Below are 16,200 nucleotides of genomic sequence, written 5' to 3' on the forward strand. Positions count from 1 at the left end.
CTACCCCTCGCCTGCCTGCCTCGGTGTCGGAGGGGCTGTGACGGGGTCTCCCAGGCTTCAGGGTACCTAAATGTGCACACCGCCCTGGCGGGGCAGCCCTGCAGCGCTCAGCCGACAGCTCCGGGGTTACAGAAGCCTGCTCAGCTTCTCCGGGGTTCCTGGCCTCGCTGTCCACTTTGCTGGACACCGTCTTTGGCTCCCACACCTCGGCGTCCTCCCATCACGGTGGCAGGAGGGCTGCCGTGTTCTTAGCCTCAACTGGGAGCTTCAGGGCCAGCAGGAAGCAGCAGGTGCCCGTCCTTGCAGCTCCCATCCTGATTGGACCACTCGAGGTCACATGCTCATTCCTGAACCTCCATGCCGTGAATACAGGATGCTGATTGGCCAGGCTCAAGCCATATGCTCTAATCCCAAAGCCCCATCCAGACAACATGGGGAGAGTCGGGAAAGGAGAATTCCCAAACCCAAACCAGGCTTGTTGCTGCAAACAGGAGGCAGAGAGGCTTGGATGAAAGAAGTCTCGAGCCAGCCGGGCCGGCTCCGGTCGGGAGAGATGGAGCCAGGCCCAGGCCTAGGGCTTGCTCTGCAGCTGCCTCACTGGCCCACCCCCGTGTAGGGTCCTCACCTGCCTGCTGGGCCCCCTCATGTCCAGGCTGACCTGTCCAGGGCGGGCACCCAGGCACGGGCAGCTCCCCTCATCGGGGAACAAAGCCACGACCTCCCGCTGGTCTGCGAGCTTTTATGGATGACACGGGCCAGGGGTCCATTTAAAAATCATTTTATTATTAACATCATCTTCCCATTTAGCCAAGTGTCTGTCATGTATAAGGAATGTCGGTAAATATTCCATTTGCAGCTTCTTTGTACATATTTCCATCGATAAATAAACTCTGAATTCACATAAAAAAGTTAAACTTAAATAACTCATATTTCCTTCTCTCGTAACAGGCATATATTGGTAAAATATAAATATTCTTGGACTCGCGCTTTGTTCTAAGTGAGGACAGTAATTCATCACGTGGTACAATCATTGACAATAAAACCAAGAAGTTGTCAGCTGGTGTCCCGGCATAGACTAGTGCTGAGGTGGGGAACAGAAAATTCACATTGGTTTCTGGGCCGCGCTGGGGCAGGAGCGGGGGTGGGCAGGAGGGGACAGCTCTGATAAAAATATCTGCTCTGCCACTCGCCTTCCACTTGTAATAGATTCTCCTACATGTGCTGATTAATTCCATCATCTTTTTTTTTTTACTGAAAACTCGATGCTAGCTGACAAAATATGGCACATCATCCACTGAGCACAACGTGTTGGTTCAGAAACGATCGCCGGGCTGGCAAAGGACAGGGAGGTGCGTGTGGACACAGCGGGGTCGGTTTGGTTCCTTCACTGCGGTCCCTGGGGCACCCACGGGGCCTCAGTGTGGCAGACGTGCGCCCTCGGGGCGGCAGGACGCTCACAGCACGCGGGGGATGATGGTGAAGGGCACGGCGGGGCTGCTGGCCTCCAGCTCCAGGGCGGTCAGGAAGCACTCGGTGGCGGCCGCGTCGTTGCCCTGCGCTTGGAGGACCTCGCCCAGCCCGTTCCAGACCTCGTGGGCCGTGGAGTTCACCTGCACCGCGTCCCGGAGGATCTTCTCCGCCAGGCTGTAGCGGCCCAGCTGGTGCAGGATCAGGGCCTGCAGGCAGTGCAGACAGACAGACAATCAGATCGAGGGGCTCTGGGCGCTACCTCTCCTGGGGGAAAAGCACCTCCGCTGGGCGGGGCACACAGGAGGCTCTCAGGTGCTGCTCAGTCCCGCGAACCCCGGGGTTCATCTGAGAACTTAACAAGGAGTAAACCAATCAGAAGGCCCCGGGCTGCACTGGCTCCGCCCCCCATGGCCCGCTGACGCCTGCCTGCGTGGAGGGGCACCTGCCGTCCCTTTTGCGCAGCCTATAGAAACGCCGTTTGTGGTCTTGGTATTCTGATGCTGTAATGGATTTTTGTGAAGCGGCTGGCACCCTCCACCCTGACCACGCCCCTGCTGGCCTGGAGCGCCGCCCCGCAGAGCCGTCACCGCGCGGTGTCAGCTGTGCTGCAGGGCTGGCCCCCACACACGCGCTCACTCCCATGAGGCATCTGGGCACGTCTGCAGTGGGCGCCCCCTCAGCCCAGGCTCGCCCTTGCTGTAGTCACACTGTGATGGACATCTTCTCAGAAAGTGCGCTGTTCTTTTAGATCAATGGATTTCAAATCTCCTTTATAGACGTGGAAACCTTCGGCTAGACGAAATCTTGCTGAGAATACTTACACAGTCTGTGTATTAAACAGGCACAAGGGAACTGCTCTGGGCGTAGGTCAGTGGGGGCGGGGAGCCCAATGTCCCCCCCCCCCCTCGGTGGCCAGTGGGAGGCTCAGTGAATCCAATAGACAGGGGCTGGCGCTGTGGCGTAGCGGGTAAAGCTGCCGCCCGCAGTGCCAGCATCCAATACGGGCGCTGGTTTGAGTCCCAGCTGCTCCACTTCTGGTCAGCTCTCTGCTATGGCCTGGGAAAGCAGAAGATGGCCCAAGTCCTTGGGCCCCTGCACCCACGTGGGAGACCTGGAGAAGCTCCTGGCTCCTGGCACCAGATTGGTGCAGTTCTGGCTGTTGCAGCCATTTGGGGGAGTGAACCAGTAGATGGAAGACTCACTCTCTCTCTCTCTCTCTCTCTCTCTCTCTCTCTCTGGCATTCAAATAAATAAATCTAAAAAAAAAAAAAAAAAGACTCCGATAGATCATCCTGTGGAGATCCTCTGTTTAGGGCAGGTTCCGCCAGCGTGGGGTTGGGGTAAGAGGTGTGACGTTTTAGGGTTCCCCAAACACCTTGCCAATTTCATCCCCAAAGGCTTGCCTCAGTGCCTCAGCCACTGGCAGAGTCAGGGGTTGGGCTGATGATTCTCCTATCCCCACTGCTTTTTTTTTTTTAAGATTTATTTATTTATTTTAAAGAGAGTTACAGAGAGAGGTAGAGACAGAGAGACAGAGAGAGAGAGAGAGAGAGAGAGAGAGAGATCTTCCATCCATAGGTTCACTCCCAATATGGTTGCAACAGCCAGAGCTGAGCTGATCCAAAGCCAGGAGCTTCCTCCGGGTCTCCCAGGTGGGTGCAGGGGCCCAAGGACTTGGGCCATCTTCCACTGCTTTCCCAGGCCACAGCAGAGAGCTGGATCGGAAGTGGAGCAGCTGGGACTCGAACTAAAGCCGGGGCTTTAACCCGCTGCACCAGTGCTGGCCCCTCTCACTGCTTTCTGTTTTTGCTGATGCCCAAGTGCAGGATGTAACTCCCTGCTGAAACTGACATCTCTTGAACAGCATTTGAGGTTAAACATTTTCTGTGCTTTTGCTTAGGAAGATTAATTAATACTTACCTGCTATCATAATTATCTAGTCCGGTCATTGGACTTTTTGACCTTTTTTTCTTTAAAAATGTCTTTTTGGTTTTAAAAAAATTAAATTAGTTGATATTTGGTGATTTTGTTACTTCCAAGCTTAGAAAGTTACCCTTTCATAAAGGCACACACGCTCAGTTCCATTCTTTGCAATTTGCCTTAACTATCATCTTGAGCCACGTGACCACGTTTAGTAAAACTCAGACCCCGTATTTGATGACTTTTCCGTGATGGAATAGGAGCAGGCACGCAGCGTTGAAGAGGAGGTGAGAGAAGAAACGGCAGGAGAATAACAAGGAGGCGGCTCAGGAAGGTTCAGGGGGGGTTAATGCGCACTTTCAGAAAGGCTGGCCCGCGGGGGTCGCCTGCACCCATGAGCACCGGGCACAGGAGCTGGGATGCTGCCTGGGGGGGACTTGTGGTCAGTGACAGCTAAGGAGACCCACGGCCTGCGGAGCTGGGGAGGGACCCCAGCTCTGGGAGGGGAAGGCAGTTCAGGGAGCCCTCCTGGGGAAGAGACCTAGGAGCAGGGGGTGAGAGTGGGGGGGGGGAGGGAGGTGGGTTTCACCTTGGCTTCTGAAATGTGCACGTGTTTCACTGCTTCCCAAGGCTGGCTGGGCCGCGGTGCACAGGGTCCCGGTCCACGAGACCCATTCCCCTCTCTATAGGTCTGCTCCTCGTGCCACCCCCCCCCCATCTCTCTGCGGGAGAAGCAGGGAACTAACTGGGTGTGACAGGGGACAAACCTGGGACCCTGCTTCCTGACAGCACGGGACCCCACACCCTGACCGCGGTGTCCCTGGTCCCGCTGAGCTGACTGCGCAGTAGCACCAGAGGGAAACCCAATCAGCCTGGGGCCGTGGCGCAGCTGGCATCCCAGATCACAGCGCCAGCTGAAGTCCCGGCTGCTCCACTCACCTTCCAGCTCCCTGCTACTGCGCCTGGGAAGGCAGCGGAAGATGGCCCAAGTGCTGAGACCCCTGCCACCCACACAGGCATCCAGGAAGAAGCTCCTGACTCCTGGCTTCAGCCTGGCCCAGCCCTGGCTGCTGTGGCCATTTGGGAAAATGAACCAATGGATGGAAAGTCTCTGTCTCCCTTCTTCTCTGTTGTTCTTTCAAATAAATAAATAAATAAATACATCTTAAAAGAGAAAAAGTGAAATGGATGCAGAGGAGACTGTAGGCTGAATTGTAAACTAATCTCCCATACTACACTTCATATTCTGAGTTGTGATTTCTTTTCCTCCCGTGCTGTATCTGGGATTTTAAATTGGATCCTTCCAGGGGCTCATGCTAAGCATCTGCCGCTTTCTACGGCGGCAGCAAGGGCAGCTCCCCGGTCAGCCCCGCGGTCTCGGTCTCGAGGGCAGGCCACTGGGGCTCTCCACCGCGCTGCCTCGCGGAGCTAGGATGCACTCGACTTCCGGTATTTTCCATTTATGTGGGGTTTACAGGACGTAACCGCCAAAGTCAAGGAGCGCCTGTGCTGACAGCGAAGGCTCCTAGGCAGCAGGCGAGTGCTTGTGTAGGTTTGTGCATTTAACTCAGGGGGGACTCCCAGAGCAATTTCCCAAGGGCACAGCCAGGACACCCGCGGGGGGCAAGGCCTGTCTCTAGTGCTTCCGAAGAGAGTCCCAGCTGTGGAGGCCCCACACACTGGGTGCTCCTACCCCCACTCGGGTCCTGAGGCCCCGCCTCCTGCCCCCAGGCCCGCAACTGGAAATCCTCTGGGTGGGGAGTACACTCACCACCTTGGACTCCTTGGGAGGATTTTTTAAAAACATTTTTTCACTTTATTTGAAAGGAATACGGAGATAGATATGGGTAGAGAGAGATCTTCCATCTACTGGTTCACTCTCCAAATGCCTGCACCATCTAGGGCTGGGTCCGCTGAAGCTAGGAACCCAGAGCTCCATCCGGGTCTCCCAGGTCCTCGGGCCACCACCTGCTGCCTCTCATTAGCAGGAAGCTGAGTCTGCAGCGGAGGAGCTGCGACCCAAGCTCAGGCACTGTGATATGGGGATGCAGATGTCCCAACAGTGAGCCAGACCCACACTGCCGAGGGAGAAACCTGACGCTCCACCCTCCCCTCCCGACCTCAGGGGCCAGGCAGAGCAGGCTGCACTCCCCTCCAGGGGAAGGCACCTGCCCCAGCTCGCCCCAGAGCATTCCAACATCACGGACAGAGGAGCCGGGTGAGGGTGGGGAGGGGCCTGGGTGTGGCAGGGAGCCCTGGCAGCAGCCGTCCCTTCCAGGCCATCAGGACAGCAAGCACAGCCCTCAGAGAAGACCCCACCAGGAAGACACACCCTACAGGCTTTTGGAAGATGGTGGTGAGGGGCGAGCCAGCGTGGGAGACCGGGGGAGGTGTCCCTGCTGGCTCGGCTGCAGGTGGAGACCAGGACTCGGGTCCGCTGGGCTCTGCCACTGTCCACTCAGCCCCGTGCTGCTTCCTTCCTCCCTGGCAGGCACCCTGCTAGGCTCATCTCCCCTTCCCACTGCTCTAGAGAGGAGGAGACAACATGCAGGGGGGCCAAGTTCTTGCCCAAGGTCACAGCGCTGGTGAACACTGAGTTGCAGGCCAGCCTGGGCCCGACTGATGCCAAAGACACCTGTTCTTCCCGCCACATGCCTGGGGCCTCTGTTGCTTTAAGAGGCAGCCCGCGGACCCTGGAGGAGAGCTCTGCGTGGCTCTCGCCCCAGTGCGCTCAGGCAGTCACCTAGTTACAGCAGGCAGCAGCGAATGGGCATCCGCCACGCGGCGCCTTCCGTCTCTCCCACCACTAACTGCTGACTTCATTGCTCCTTCCCATGCGATGGCGGGCAGTGGCTCCTCTCCACGGCTCCGCGTTCCTTGGCTCCTGCCTGCTGCTTGGGAGCATCCCGCACTCGGCTCATGGAGGGCTGCGTGTCGCCCTTTGGCAGCCCACAGTTGGCTGTGATCTGGAGGCGTGGGGACAGTCGCAAGTGCCAAAGGACAGGGTATTTATTAGCCAGAAAGTGGACCAGGGAGCTGCGGAGACCTGAGAGCACCAGCGCCTCGGCTCAGGAAGAGGCGGGGGCCACGGCTCCCGGAGCAGGGGCTGCTCCACTCTGCTGGGGTTGGGCAGAGCCCACAGCCCCTCTGCTGGGAGTTCTGTTTGGGCTGCTGAATCTGGGCACAGCCTGCGGTGGGGTCCGGAGCAGGGGCGCGTCCGCCTGCCCCCAAGAGCCCTGCAGAGACCAGCCTGATGAGCCCACCTGCCCCGTCACGCTCTGAGCAGGGCAGCTCGGAGCCCTGGCTGTTCTCCAGCGTGCCAGGGTTCCCAGGGCTTGGAAATGTCCAGCGCATGCACCTGGATTTGCATTCCTGACGCAGAACAGGCTGCTGTGTCCAGGCGACCTTGAAGCTTCCTGAGCAATCTGTTCAGTGGAATTAATTCCTGACACTGGGGCTTCTCAGGCAGGCTTCGCAGACGTGCCAGGGGCTGCCAGCGTGGGCTTGGCATGCGAAAGGAAAACAGGCCTCTCCCCAGTGAACCGAGAGCAGCTTGGAGATCAGTCACACGACGGGAACCACCAGGACCAGGGGGCTGGGCCGCTGCCTGGAGCCAGTATTGCTAGGAGGTCGGCCAGGGCTGGGCTGGGACTGGACGTGTCTGCTGCCAGGGGTGACACAACACCGAGACCCCTCCGTGCGGGCCAGGGGCCTGCCCTCCCCCCTCCCTGGCAGCCGCCAGCACCTCTGCACTACAGAAGAGCTTCCCAGTCTCCAGGCCTCAGGCCTGTCTCCCCGCTTCTCCTGGCTCCTGAGGCTGGCAGTTAGCTGTTCTCACGGCCAGCTGGGCTCACCCTCCCGCTGGTGCAGCCGATGCACTGCTGCAGGATGCAGCCCCCAGCATCCCTCGACCCCCCAGTCTCCCTCACCTTAGTCAGCCTGGCCCTTCCTGCCAGAGCTCTCTGCCCTAGACCCTGAGCCTCCTATGTCCCCAGGAGCCCAGGCCATACTACATTCCGCTCCCCCAACAGGCAGTGCTACGCAGAGGCACGTGGCTCCCAGCCTGGCAGGAGGCAGAGATACCGATACCGATAGCTGACTTGTCTCACGACCATGTAACCTGCCACTCCCACCTCTGTATCAAAACCAACACAAAGCCACCAAGTGATGGCCCAAAGCGGTTGTGACAACACAGAGGGTAGGAAGCTCCTGGAGGGCTCAGGGCCCAGTGAAAATCACTAAGGACACCAAGCAGTTTGGAATACGCCTGCCGCTGGGTTCTGTGTCCACCACGCCCACCTCCAGGAGCGGGTGCTGTCTGGCTCAGCTTCATAGACAGGAAGACCTGCACAGGCAATGAATGGCAGAGCTGAGACCTGAACCCGTGCCACGTGTGCCCTCATGCCAGGCCCTCTCTCCTCTCCAGAGGGGCGTGGAAACAGCCCCCATCTGTCCCAGCCCTGGCCCCTCTGGAGCCAGCCGGGGCCGGCCTGCAGCGGGAAGAGGGAGTCGCTGGGGAGGTAACTTTTAAGCTGTCTCATCAGGCGCAGATGAAGACGGCTTTCCAAGCCTGTAATTATTATAATCAGGTGTTTTGTAGAAATAAGACCTCGGTGAGGCACCAAATTGGAAATAAGGGATTAAATTAAACCCATGATTTCAAATGAGACAAAACGGACTTGGCTAGTTTGAGGGCAATCAGCATCTTCCTCACTCTCATTTGTCGCCGTGGTAATTACTGCCCGAGGACCAAACAGCTCGCAGCAGGCTGAGGGCACACGTGGGGGCTCCCGGGAGGGCTGCCGGGCCCACAGCCCTGGCTCTGGAAGCATCGAAGCCCTAGGGCGGCGGGCCAGCGGCAGGGCCTGCATCGGCTCCAAGTCAGAAGTTAGCAGCACAGAAGCCCTCGGGAGCGCCTGGACATCCCCTTGGGGCTCGGCCCCGGAGCAAAGTGGGCCCTCAGCTGGGCTCAGGGGCATGTCACGGACCATGCTTGTCCCTAGGGTACAGGGACAGGGAGATAATATCCTCAGAAGAAAGCCTCTTTCCCAAAGAGAAGCCATGGCTAAAACAGAGGCACGTGGCTCGGCCCCTGCTGGGGGCCAGGCCGTCCCTCGGGCGGCTGTGGCTTTTCCCCGGGCACAGCCTTTTGGAGAACAAGCATTCGGGTGCAGGGGTGGGGTGGGGTCCCCCAGGTGCTTCTGTTGCCAGGGCCTGGCTGATGCTGCAGACCCCCTACCCCTAGCCTCGCACACAGTTTCTCTGGGCAGGAACTGCCCTGGCCATGTCAGAGCCAGCCTGGGTTTTGCAGGGGCTTCTGGGCCAGGGATGGGGGAGGGCTCTGGTGTCACAGGTGGGGCAGGAGCACTCCAGGCTCTCCTTGCCTACTCCTGGGTCAGAAACGCCACCATCACAGGGGTGGCTCACCGCGGCGTTGCCTGGGGTCTTCCCCCAATACAAGGAGCCTGCAAGACATAGGCTGCCAACGTGCACGTGTGCATGCGTGTCACCCGCACCCTCCACCGGTCACAGAGGGCCTTCCTAACTGTCCCGTGCAGCATTCATCACAGGGGCCTGGCGGCAGCTCTGTGAACCCAAGGGGCTCTGCTCCGAGCGCCTGGAGGGCAGGGCCTGGGTGAGCCGTGCCAACCTCTGCACCACCAGGCTGGACCCTGAGCGGGAGGCCAGAAATTAGAGCGGGATAAATGAATTGCTCCTGGCGCTCTGAGAGACAGGACACCGTTCAAAGCCACCACTGACCAAGTGCAAGTCTGCCCAGCGCAGGGCGTGCTGTGGCCCACTACAGCCACACACAGAGACTCTGGCTGAAGGGTTTCACACGTGTTCGTGGGCCAGCAGCTGGTACAGCTGGCTGAGGTTAAGCTTTACGGGTCGGGATGGGGGTGCTCCTCTTTGCCAAAGGGGGACCACTGGAGACGACAGCTTTGAAGGGATGCCATGGGAGCGCAGAGCCCAGGGAGGCACCTGCTTCCCTGGCAAGCGTCAAAGGCACTGCGAGTTCTGTGCACAGGCATTTCGTGGGCACCGCTGAGGGGCCAGCCCCCCAGTCCCACCCTGTTTCCACCATGACCTTGAGAAAGCTCTGGAAACACATGGGTGAGGTGGGGTTGGTGGCTGGGCCGGCTGCTCTACCTGGGTTCCAGCAGCTACGGCGAGGCCTGCTCTCCACGGGGTTCTGTTTTGTGTTTCGTTTCTGTTCTGAGCATTCAGAAATGGCGCTGGCTTGCCAGGGAAGGGTTGGGGGCCTGTGTGTGTCCTGGGCCCTGTGCCAGCCTGGAAGGCCGCCCTCCCCAGGCCAGGGGCTCCAAGGCTCCCCCAACGTCTTGCATGGCTCTCGCCCACCAGAGTGGGACCCATGTGCTGCCGCTCAGCCCCTCCCAGGCCAGGCTAGGGTTGAGTGGGGCCTCCCTGGAGCAGGACCCTCTGGCAGTCAGGTGACTCCACCCTTTCCTCAGTGGGACAGGCGACACTGGCTTCTTATTCAGGCCATTTCACCCAGTTTTGACGCAGTCCCCCTGCAGCCAGCAACCTCGTCTCCATCCCAGCCACACACGGCAGGAGCTCCCCAGGACCCGGCGCAGTGGCGCAGTGGCACAGTGGCGCTGAGGTGCCCACGGCACTCAGCGAGTGTTTGTGGCAAGGAGGGAAAGAACTAGCAACGCCCCACTTTGCACGCGGCCCCTGCGCCTCACGCGGCTGCTGCAGCCATCCCCGCCCTCTGAGCCCCTCCACTCCCACGCCAGGCCCCCAGCCGGGACAGAACATTCCTGCGGCCACTCACCCTTCAGGGTAACAAAGGCAGCTCGTGTCCTGCTGCAGGAACCCGGGCTGAAGGGCAGAGGCGGCAGGGACAAAGGCTGCCGCCCCCTGGGGACGGGCACTGAGGCGGTGAGTGGGAGCCCGGTTCCTGCACTAAATGGCCCCCTCCATCTAGGATGGGGCTGGGCAGGCCAACGTCCCCCAGTCTCCCTGCTCCAGTGTCAACCAAAGCGTGGGCCGGCTCCTCCCTCGCTCTCCTTCCGGTTAACGGACACAGACGTCCCAACTCAGAGCCCTGTGGACCCACTAGGGAACGTGGGGCAGGGGAGGCGCCTCTTGCTCCTCCGCCTGGGCTGTGCATTTCAGGAAGACCCCAGCCCCCAGGCCCACTCGGGGGGCCACAGACACAGCTGATAAGGCCCCTTTCCAGGTCAGGGGTTGAAGACAGGTGCTTGTTGGGGGCCGGGCCTTTGCAGCGCTGAGCACCACGCAGAAGGAAACAGAACTCAGTGTTTCCAAAGCCTCTTATCTCCTTGAGACAGAAGCCGAGGCTGCAGGCACACATCCCGGGGCCTGGGAGGGGATGCCCAGGTCCCCATTGCTGTTGCTAGCCAGCTGGCCGGCCTGCAGAAGCCTGCTACCTCCCCGGGCGGCATGCATGCCAGCTGAAAACGCGGAGCTCGCGTGGGCTCTGACCCCTCGTGTTCCCTGGGGCCCTCCAGGATGTGGCGGCTTCCCGGACAGACCGCTCTCCTCTGGGGTTTCAGAGGAACGGAGCGGCAGACCTCCCGGCTCTGAGTGCTGCTGCTTCTCGCAGTCCCCCAAAGCAGGCCTTGCTACGGGTTCAGCGCACGGCACCGGAAAGCCCAGGAAAAGGTGAGCACGGCTCTTCCTTTTTACAGCATCCAGCTGGCAGAAACTTCTGAAGCTGCTTGCTTCTAGAATGGTCTGGAATATTCTGGAGGCACTTACCCTGCTGGTGCAAACCCCAGCAGCCAGGATGAAGGTAGCCTGGCTGGAAGCCAAGGGCTTGGCCAGCCTCCAGTGGGTTTTGCAGACCTAGCCCTGAACTCCCTCTGGTCTCATTTCTTTAAAACTGAGGACTTTAGTGTTGGTGCTAAAACACCCACAGGTCGTGATGGCTGTCAGCGGACAGTCGCTGGCAATGGGTGGGGGACACTTAGGGGAGAAGGACCACAGCCAAGGTGCCAACAGCTCCCAAGCCCCGAGGCTTGCCCTTGTCTGTGCAGGCGTCCAGAGGGGCAGGGGGTGGGAGAGTGCAGTGAGTGAGCATTCCCTACAGGGCCGGGGCAAACGGAGCCCACACAATGAGCCCAACCAAAGCCATTTGTGGTTCTTTCCCTTCTTGCTACAAACGCTTGTTGAGCACTGTGGGTGTCTTGGTACTGGGTACTAGGGACTCAGGGACACAGGCTGTCATCTGCCCCGATGCTCCCTGAGCTGGGCAGGGGCTGTGTCTTTGGTGGGTGCAGTCCCAGCATCCGCCAGAGAGCAAGGGGAGGTAGGGGAGGTAGGGGTAGGGGGATAGGGGTGGTAGGGGAGGTAGAGGGGAGGTAGGGGAGGTAGAGGAGGTAGGGGAGGTAGGGGAGGTAGGGGAGGTAGGGGAGGTAGAGGGGAGGTAGAGGGGAGGTAGGGGAGGTAGGGGAGGTAGAGGAGGTAGGGGAGGAAGGGGAGGAAGGGGATGTAGAGGGGAGGTAGGGGAGGTAGGGGAGGAAGGGGAGGTAGAGGGGAGGTAGGGGAGGTAGAGGAGGTAGGGGAGATAGGGGAGGTAGAGGGGAGGTAGGGGAGGTAGGGGTAGGGGAGGTAGGGGAGGTAGAGGAGAGGTAGGGGAGGTAGAGGAGGTAGAGGAGGTAGGGGAGGTAGAGGAGGTAGAGGAGGTAGGGGAGGTAGAGGAGGTAGGGGAGGTAAGGGTAGGGGGGGTATGGGGAGGTAGAGGGGAGGTAGGGGAGGTAGGGGAGGTAGAGGGGAGGTAGGGGAGGTAGAGGGGAGGTAGGGGAGGTAGGGGAGGTAGAGGGGAGGTAGGGGAGGTAGAGGGGAGGTAGGGGTAGGGGAGGTAGGGGTAGGGGAGGTAGGGGTAGGGGAGGTAGGGGAGGTAGGGGAGGTAGAGGGGAGGTAGGGGAGGTAGAGGGGAGGTAGGGGAGGACCTTCCAGAAATAAAGCCACACTCCTGTGCTTCCTACAGTGACTGGGAAGTGTGAGGCTCTGGGTGGGGGTGGCTGCTTCATGGCCAGACGGCTCTAGTGGAGACCTGGAACCCGAGTGGGAGCTGCCGCTCCTGCCCTAGAAGCACCCTGAACGCCGGGCCCTGCGTGCCCAAGTCCTCCGGCAGCAGCTGCCCCTCGGCGTTCACAGCTGAATGGGCAGGGCCAGGGAGGGGCCCGGAAGTGATGCATCTCATTCCTGGGAGGGAAAGCACGGGCTCAGGTCCCTGGCCAGGCAGAGGAGAGGTGGCTCTTGGAACCCAGGCTTCCTGAGGCCCAGGTCAGGGCCCGCTGCTCTGGGTCAGACTCCCAGGATCTCTAGGAGGGCAGTCAGGCACCCAGGCGGTGCAGGGATGCAGCCCGGGGCCTTCTCTGATGGCTCAACTGGCTCTGGGCGCCACGGGCCAAGGTTCCCTGTACGGCTGGTGCTGCCCAGGGAGGGATCCTCCTGGCGCAGAGTGCTAGGCATGCTGGTGCCCTGCTGGTCCGTCCGGGCCCCGCGAGTCCTTTCTCCACACACGGTGCCAGGTTCCAGGAGAACCAGGCCATGGGCTCTCGGGACCCAAGGTCACTCAGAGGACCTGGGGTGGGGCGGTTGATGGTGATGTCCCTATCTGGGCAGCCTGAAGCACGCCCACTTCACCCGCCAGGGGCCAGGAGGGCCACCCGCAGGGCAGCCCCTTCAGCCTCACAGTCTGGGTGCCGCCAGACAGAGCAGCAGGATGGGGCGCGGGCCGCCACTTCCCTCCCCTGCAGCTCGCCCTGGCAGCGTCTGCCTGGGGCCAAGAGTACACCCCCTCCCCCAATTCTGTTTTCTCTGCTGGGTGATGAGCTCATGCAGATACCCAGTCATGCACGAGGTATGGGAGCTGCCCATCACTGCCACCCAAGGATCGAGGCCATGGGGCTGTCTGTGCCCCAGCCACAACCCACTTGTCCAAGAACTCAGAATCCCCTCACTGGCCCTTGAATGGTCGGGACAACGAGAGGGAGAGATGGCTTCGACAGTGTCGGATGATTTCATGGCGGCAGCCATAGGTCTGCTTGGACTTCAGAGCTGCAAAGACTGGACAAGAAAACAGAGGCAAGCCAGGGGCTGCCCCGCTCCAGCCTGCCGGAGTCACAGGTCACCCCACGTTCCAGCACCCGGGTGCCAGATGCTGCCGCAGACAGAGTCTGCGGACACCCAGGCGGGGAGGGGGCGGGCGCTCCAGGGCCCCAGGTCCGGGCAAGCTCCCTGCTGGCTGCAGCCTGGGGCGTGGCTCTCGCTAATGCAATGAGCACCGGCACAGGCACCTGCACTGCAGGCTGCAGGGCCCTAACAGAGAGGTCAGGCCAGCGAGGCCCCTGGAGCAGCCCACAACAATCAGTGAGCAGGGACCCAGGCCTGCTGTGTGTGCCTGCGTGTGTGGGGTCCCTGGGAGGAGCAAGCCTTGGGGTCCCCCAAAGGGGCCCTGGCTGGGGCAGTTTTAGTTGGCCTCCCTGCCCCCAACCTGGCTTTGTTGCCACTGCAGTGGCTCCAAGGCGGGGCTGCCAGCTCCTAGGAGAGCCGTGCAATGCCCTGGGACCTGCCGCGCCTGCCCGGGGGCTCCCCTGCCCGCACTTTTCCACCGGCAGCCGGCAGGAACGCCTGTTGCCTCGCTCCCACATCTCCCTGGCTGACTTATTCCCCAGCAACAGCCCAGCGTGGCCTGGAAGTCAGCGCTTCCCCACGGCCCCGACATCTACACAGTGGAAAGTTTGGTGCTAATCACCTCCCTGGGGAGCCCTCCCCACCTCCAGGGGAGGCAGCTGCTCCCTGGGCATGAGCGCTGGCTGGAAAGTGGAGGCACTTAGGAGGCTCTGGGTGACCCTGGCCCTGCCTCAGGCCCAGGCTTCTAGGGGCTGGGGGGGGGGGTGCTGCATGCACAGGTGAGAGCCGCAGGCCCAGGCAGAGGGTGGGGACACGAGGGAGGGGACACGACTGCAGGGCTCTGATGGGGGGGAGGGTCGGATGGGCTCCCTGTGGGTCTCCACAAAGAAATCCTTCACATATGACCACCATGGAGCTGCCCTGAGGGGAACCCTGAGAGCACCAGGCCCGGAGGGTGGAGGTCTGGGGACCACAGCTGAGGTCCTGAGGCTCGGCGGCTGGGATCCCTCCCCCCTGACCCTGACACACCCTCATTTGGCCTCAGCTTCAGCCTGTCCCTAGGTGGGGTAGGGTGCACCTGTGGGAGGTGCTCTCTGTTCTGGGGCTGACCGCTTATCACTCAACACTGAGAGCAAATGTCTCTTTCTCTGTCTCTCTGCCTTTCCAGTAAAAAATTAAAAACGGGGGAGGAGGGAGTTGTGTTATGGCATAGCAGGTAAAGCCACTACCTGAAATGCTGGCTCCCATATGGGTGCTGGTTCGAGTCCCAGCTACTCCACTTCTGATCCAGCTCCCTGCTAATGGCCTGGGAAGGCAGTGAAGAATAGCCCAAATGCTTGGGCCCCGGTACCTGGAAGAAGCTCCTGGCTCCTGGCTCCTTGGCCCAGTGCTGGCTGTTGGGGCCATTGTGGGAAAGAACCAGTGGATGGAAGATCTCTTTCTGTCTGTCCCTCCCTCTCTCTCTGTAACTTGACTTTCCAAATAATGTTTTTTAAAAAAGAAAACAAAAATGAAAGGAAGCAGTGGAGTGGAGCCACAAGAGGGCTGTGGGGTTTACAGGGAGCTCGGGAAAGCTCGGTGCGAGGAGCACTCGCGGCTGCTGGCCGGAGACGGCTCAGGCCCCTGGAGGCAGGGGCTGTGGGGCTCATCTCTGCCTCCCTGACACCTGGTGGTCCCTGGGACCTGGCAGGCATACTCACTAATGCAAGTCACTCCAGCCCCTGGCACATCCTGGGGGCACTCAGCTGATGTGGAGTGGGTGTCAGCTCCCAGGCCTGCCCCAGCCGCCTCCTCTGTTCAGCCCAGAATCTACCTTGAGAACCAGCGTGGAAACCTCAGCCCTACCTCTGGGCCCACTGCGGAAGGGCTGTGGGGGCGGTGGGAATGAGGGTGCTCCCCTAGCCAGGACAGCAGGCACGGCTTCCAGGCGGCACCCCTGAGGCTACCGAGGGATGCAGCCTGCATCTGGACTCCACTGGTGAATGCCGGCCGCCTGCAGCTGCCGGGACGACGCCAGGCCGGCCACAGCACTCCCCACAGCCCGAGCCTCCCCAGAAAGGAGGAGGATGGGCCCTGCTGGAGCTGCACACCCTAGGCCCTCCTGCTCCACCCCTGCTGCAGCTGGAGGGAGCAGTTCTCTGGACAACCCCGGGGCCTGAATCCTGCCGCCGTGGGTGGGGTCATCCTGGTGTGCTGCAGGTGGCACAGCCAGAAGTGACAAGACACTCTGCAACAAAGGGAGGGCTGGAATGCAAAGAAGCAAGTCTGGGTGGGAGGCGGGGTCAGGGACCTCACAGGCCAGCAGCCCTGCCGATGGCCTTGGCCACTTCCTGCACACACCGCACAGCAGTCCTGGATGCACCAGCACAGCCAAGGCTGCGATCCAGCGAGGGCGAGAGAAGCAGGCCCTTCGCTCAGAAACTGGGCCTCTTGCTCCGGGAGCTCTCTCCTCAGGGCCCCCAGATGCGGGCTGGGGAACCGTGTGGCGGTGCAGAAACGGATGCACTCCTGAGGCTGGAGCCCTGGGCAGGAGCGGAGGCCCAGCCTGGCACATTCTCTCCCACACGGTTGCGTGCCTATCATTTGCCACTCAACGTGGAATAAATCAGCATCGAGATTAGAGCTGTTCCCTCCAAGCCGCGAGTCAGCGCCGTGGGGATGAGCCCCACCAAGCGG

The 16,200-nt window shown here is 60.7% G+C and overlaps 1 protein-coding gene across 16 annotated transcripts in view; it reads right to left on the reverse strand.

The window, feature by feature from the left end:
• Positions 1-762: 762 nt before the first annotated feature.
• The window catches only part of TTC7B (tetratricopeptide repeat domain 7B), a 245,535-nt gene continuing 230,097 nt past the window's right edge, over positions 763-16,200 (reverse strand). For all 16 annotated transcript variants that reach the window (XM_089322087.1, XM_089322085.1, XM_089322083.1 and 13 more), the window contains one exon: positions 763-1,676. In XM_089322087.1, coding sequence (XP_089178213.1) covers positions 1,455-1,676 — 222 coding nt within the window. In that variant the 3' untranslated portion in view covers positions 763-1,454. The remainder of the gene's footprint in view (positions 1,677-16,200) is intronic.

Source organism: Oryctolagus cuniculus, chromosome 20 (assembly GCF_051225735.1).
Source record: "Oryctolagus cuniculus isolate XC-2025 breed Fujian yellow rabbit chromosome 20, ASM5122573v1, whole genome shotgun sequence".
NCBI classification, from domain to species: domain Eukaryota; kingdom Metazoa; phylum Chordata; class Mammalia; order Lagomorpha; family Leporidae; genus Oryctolagus; species Oryctolagus cuniculus.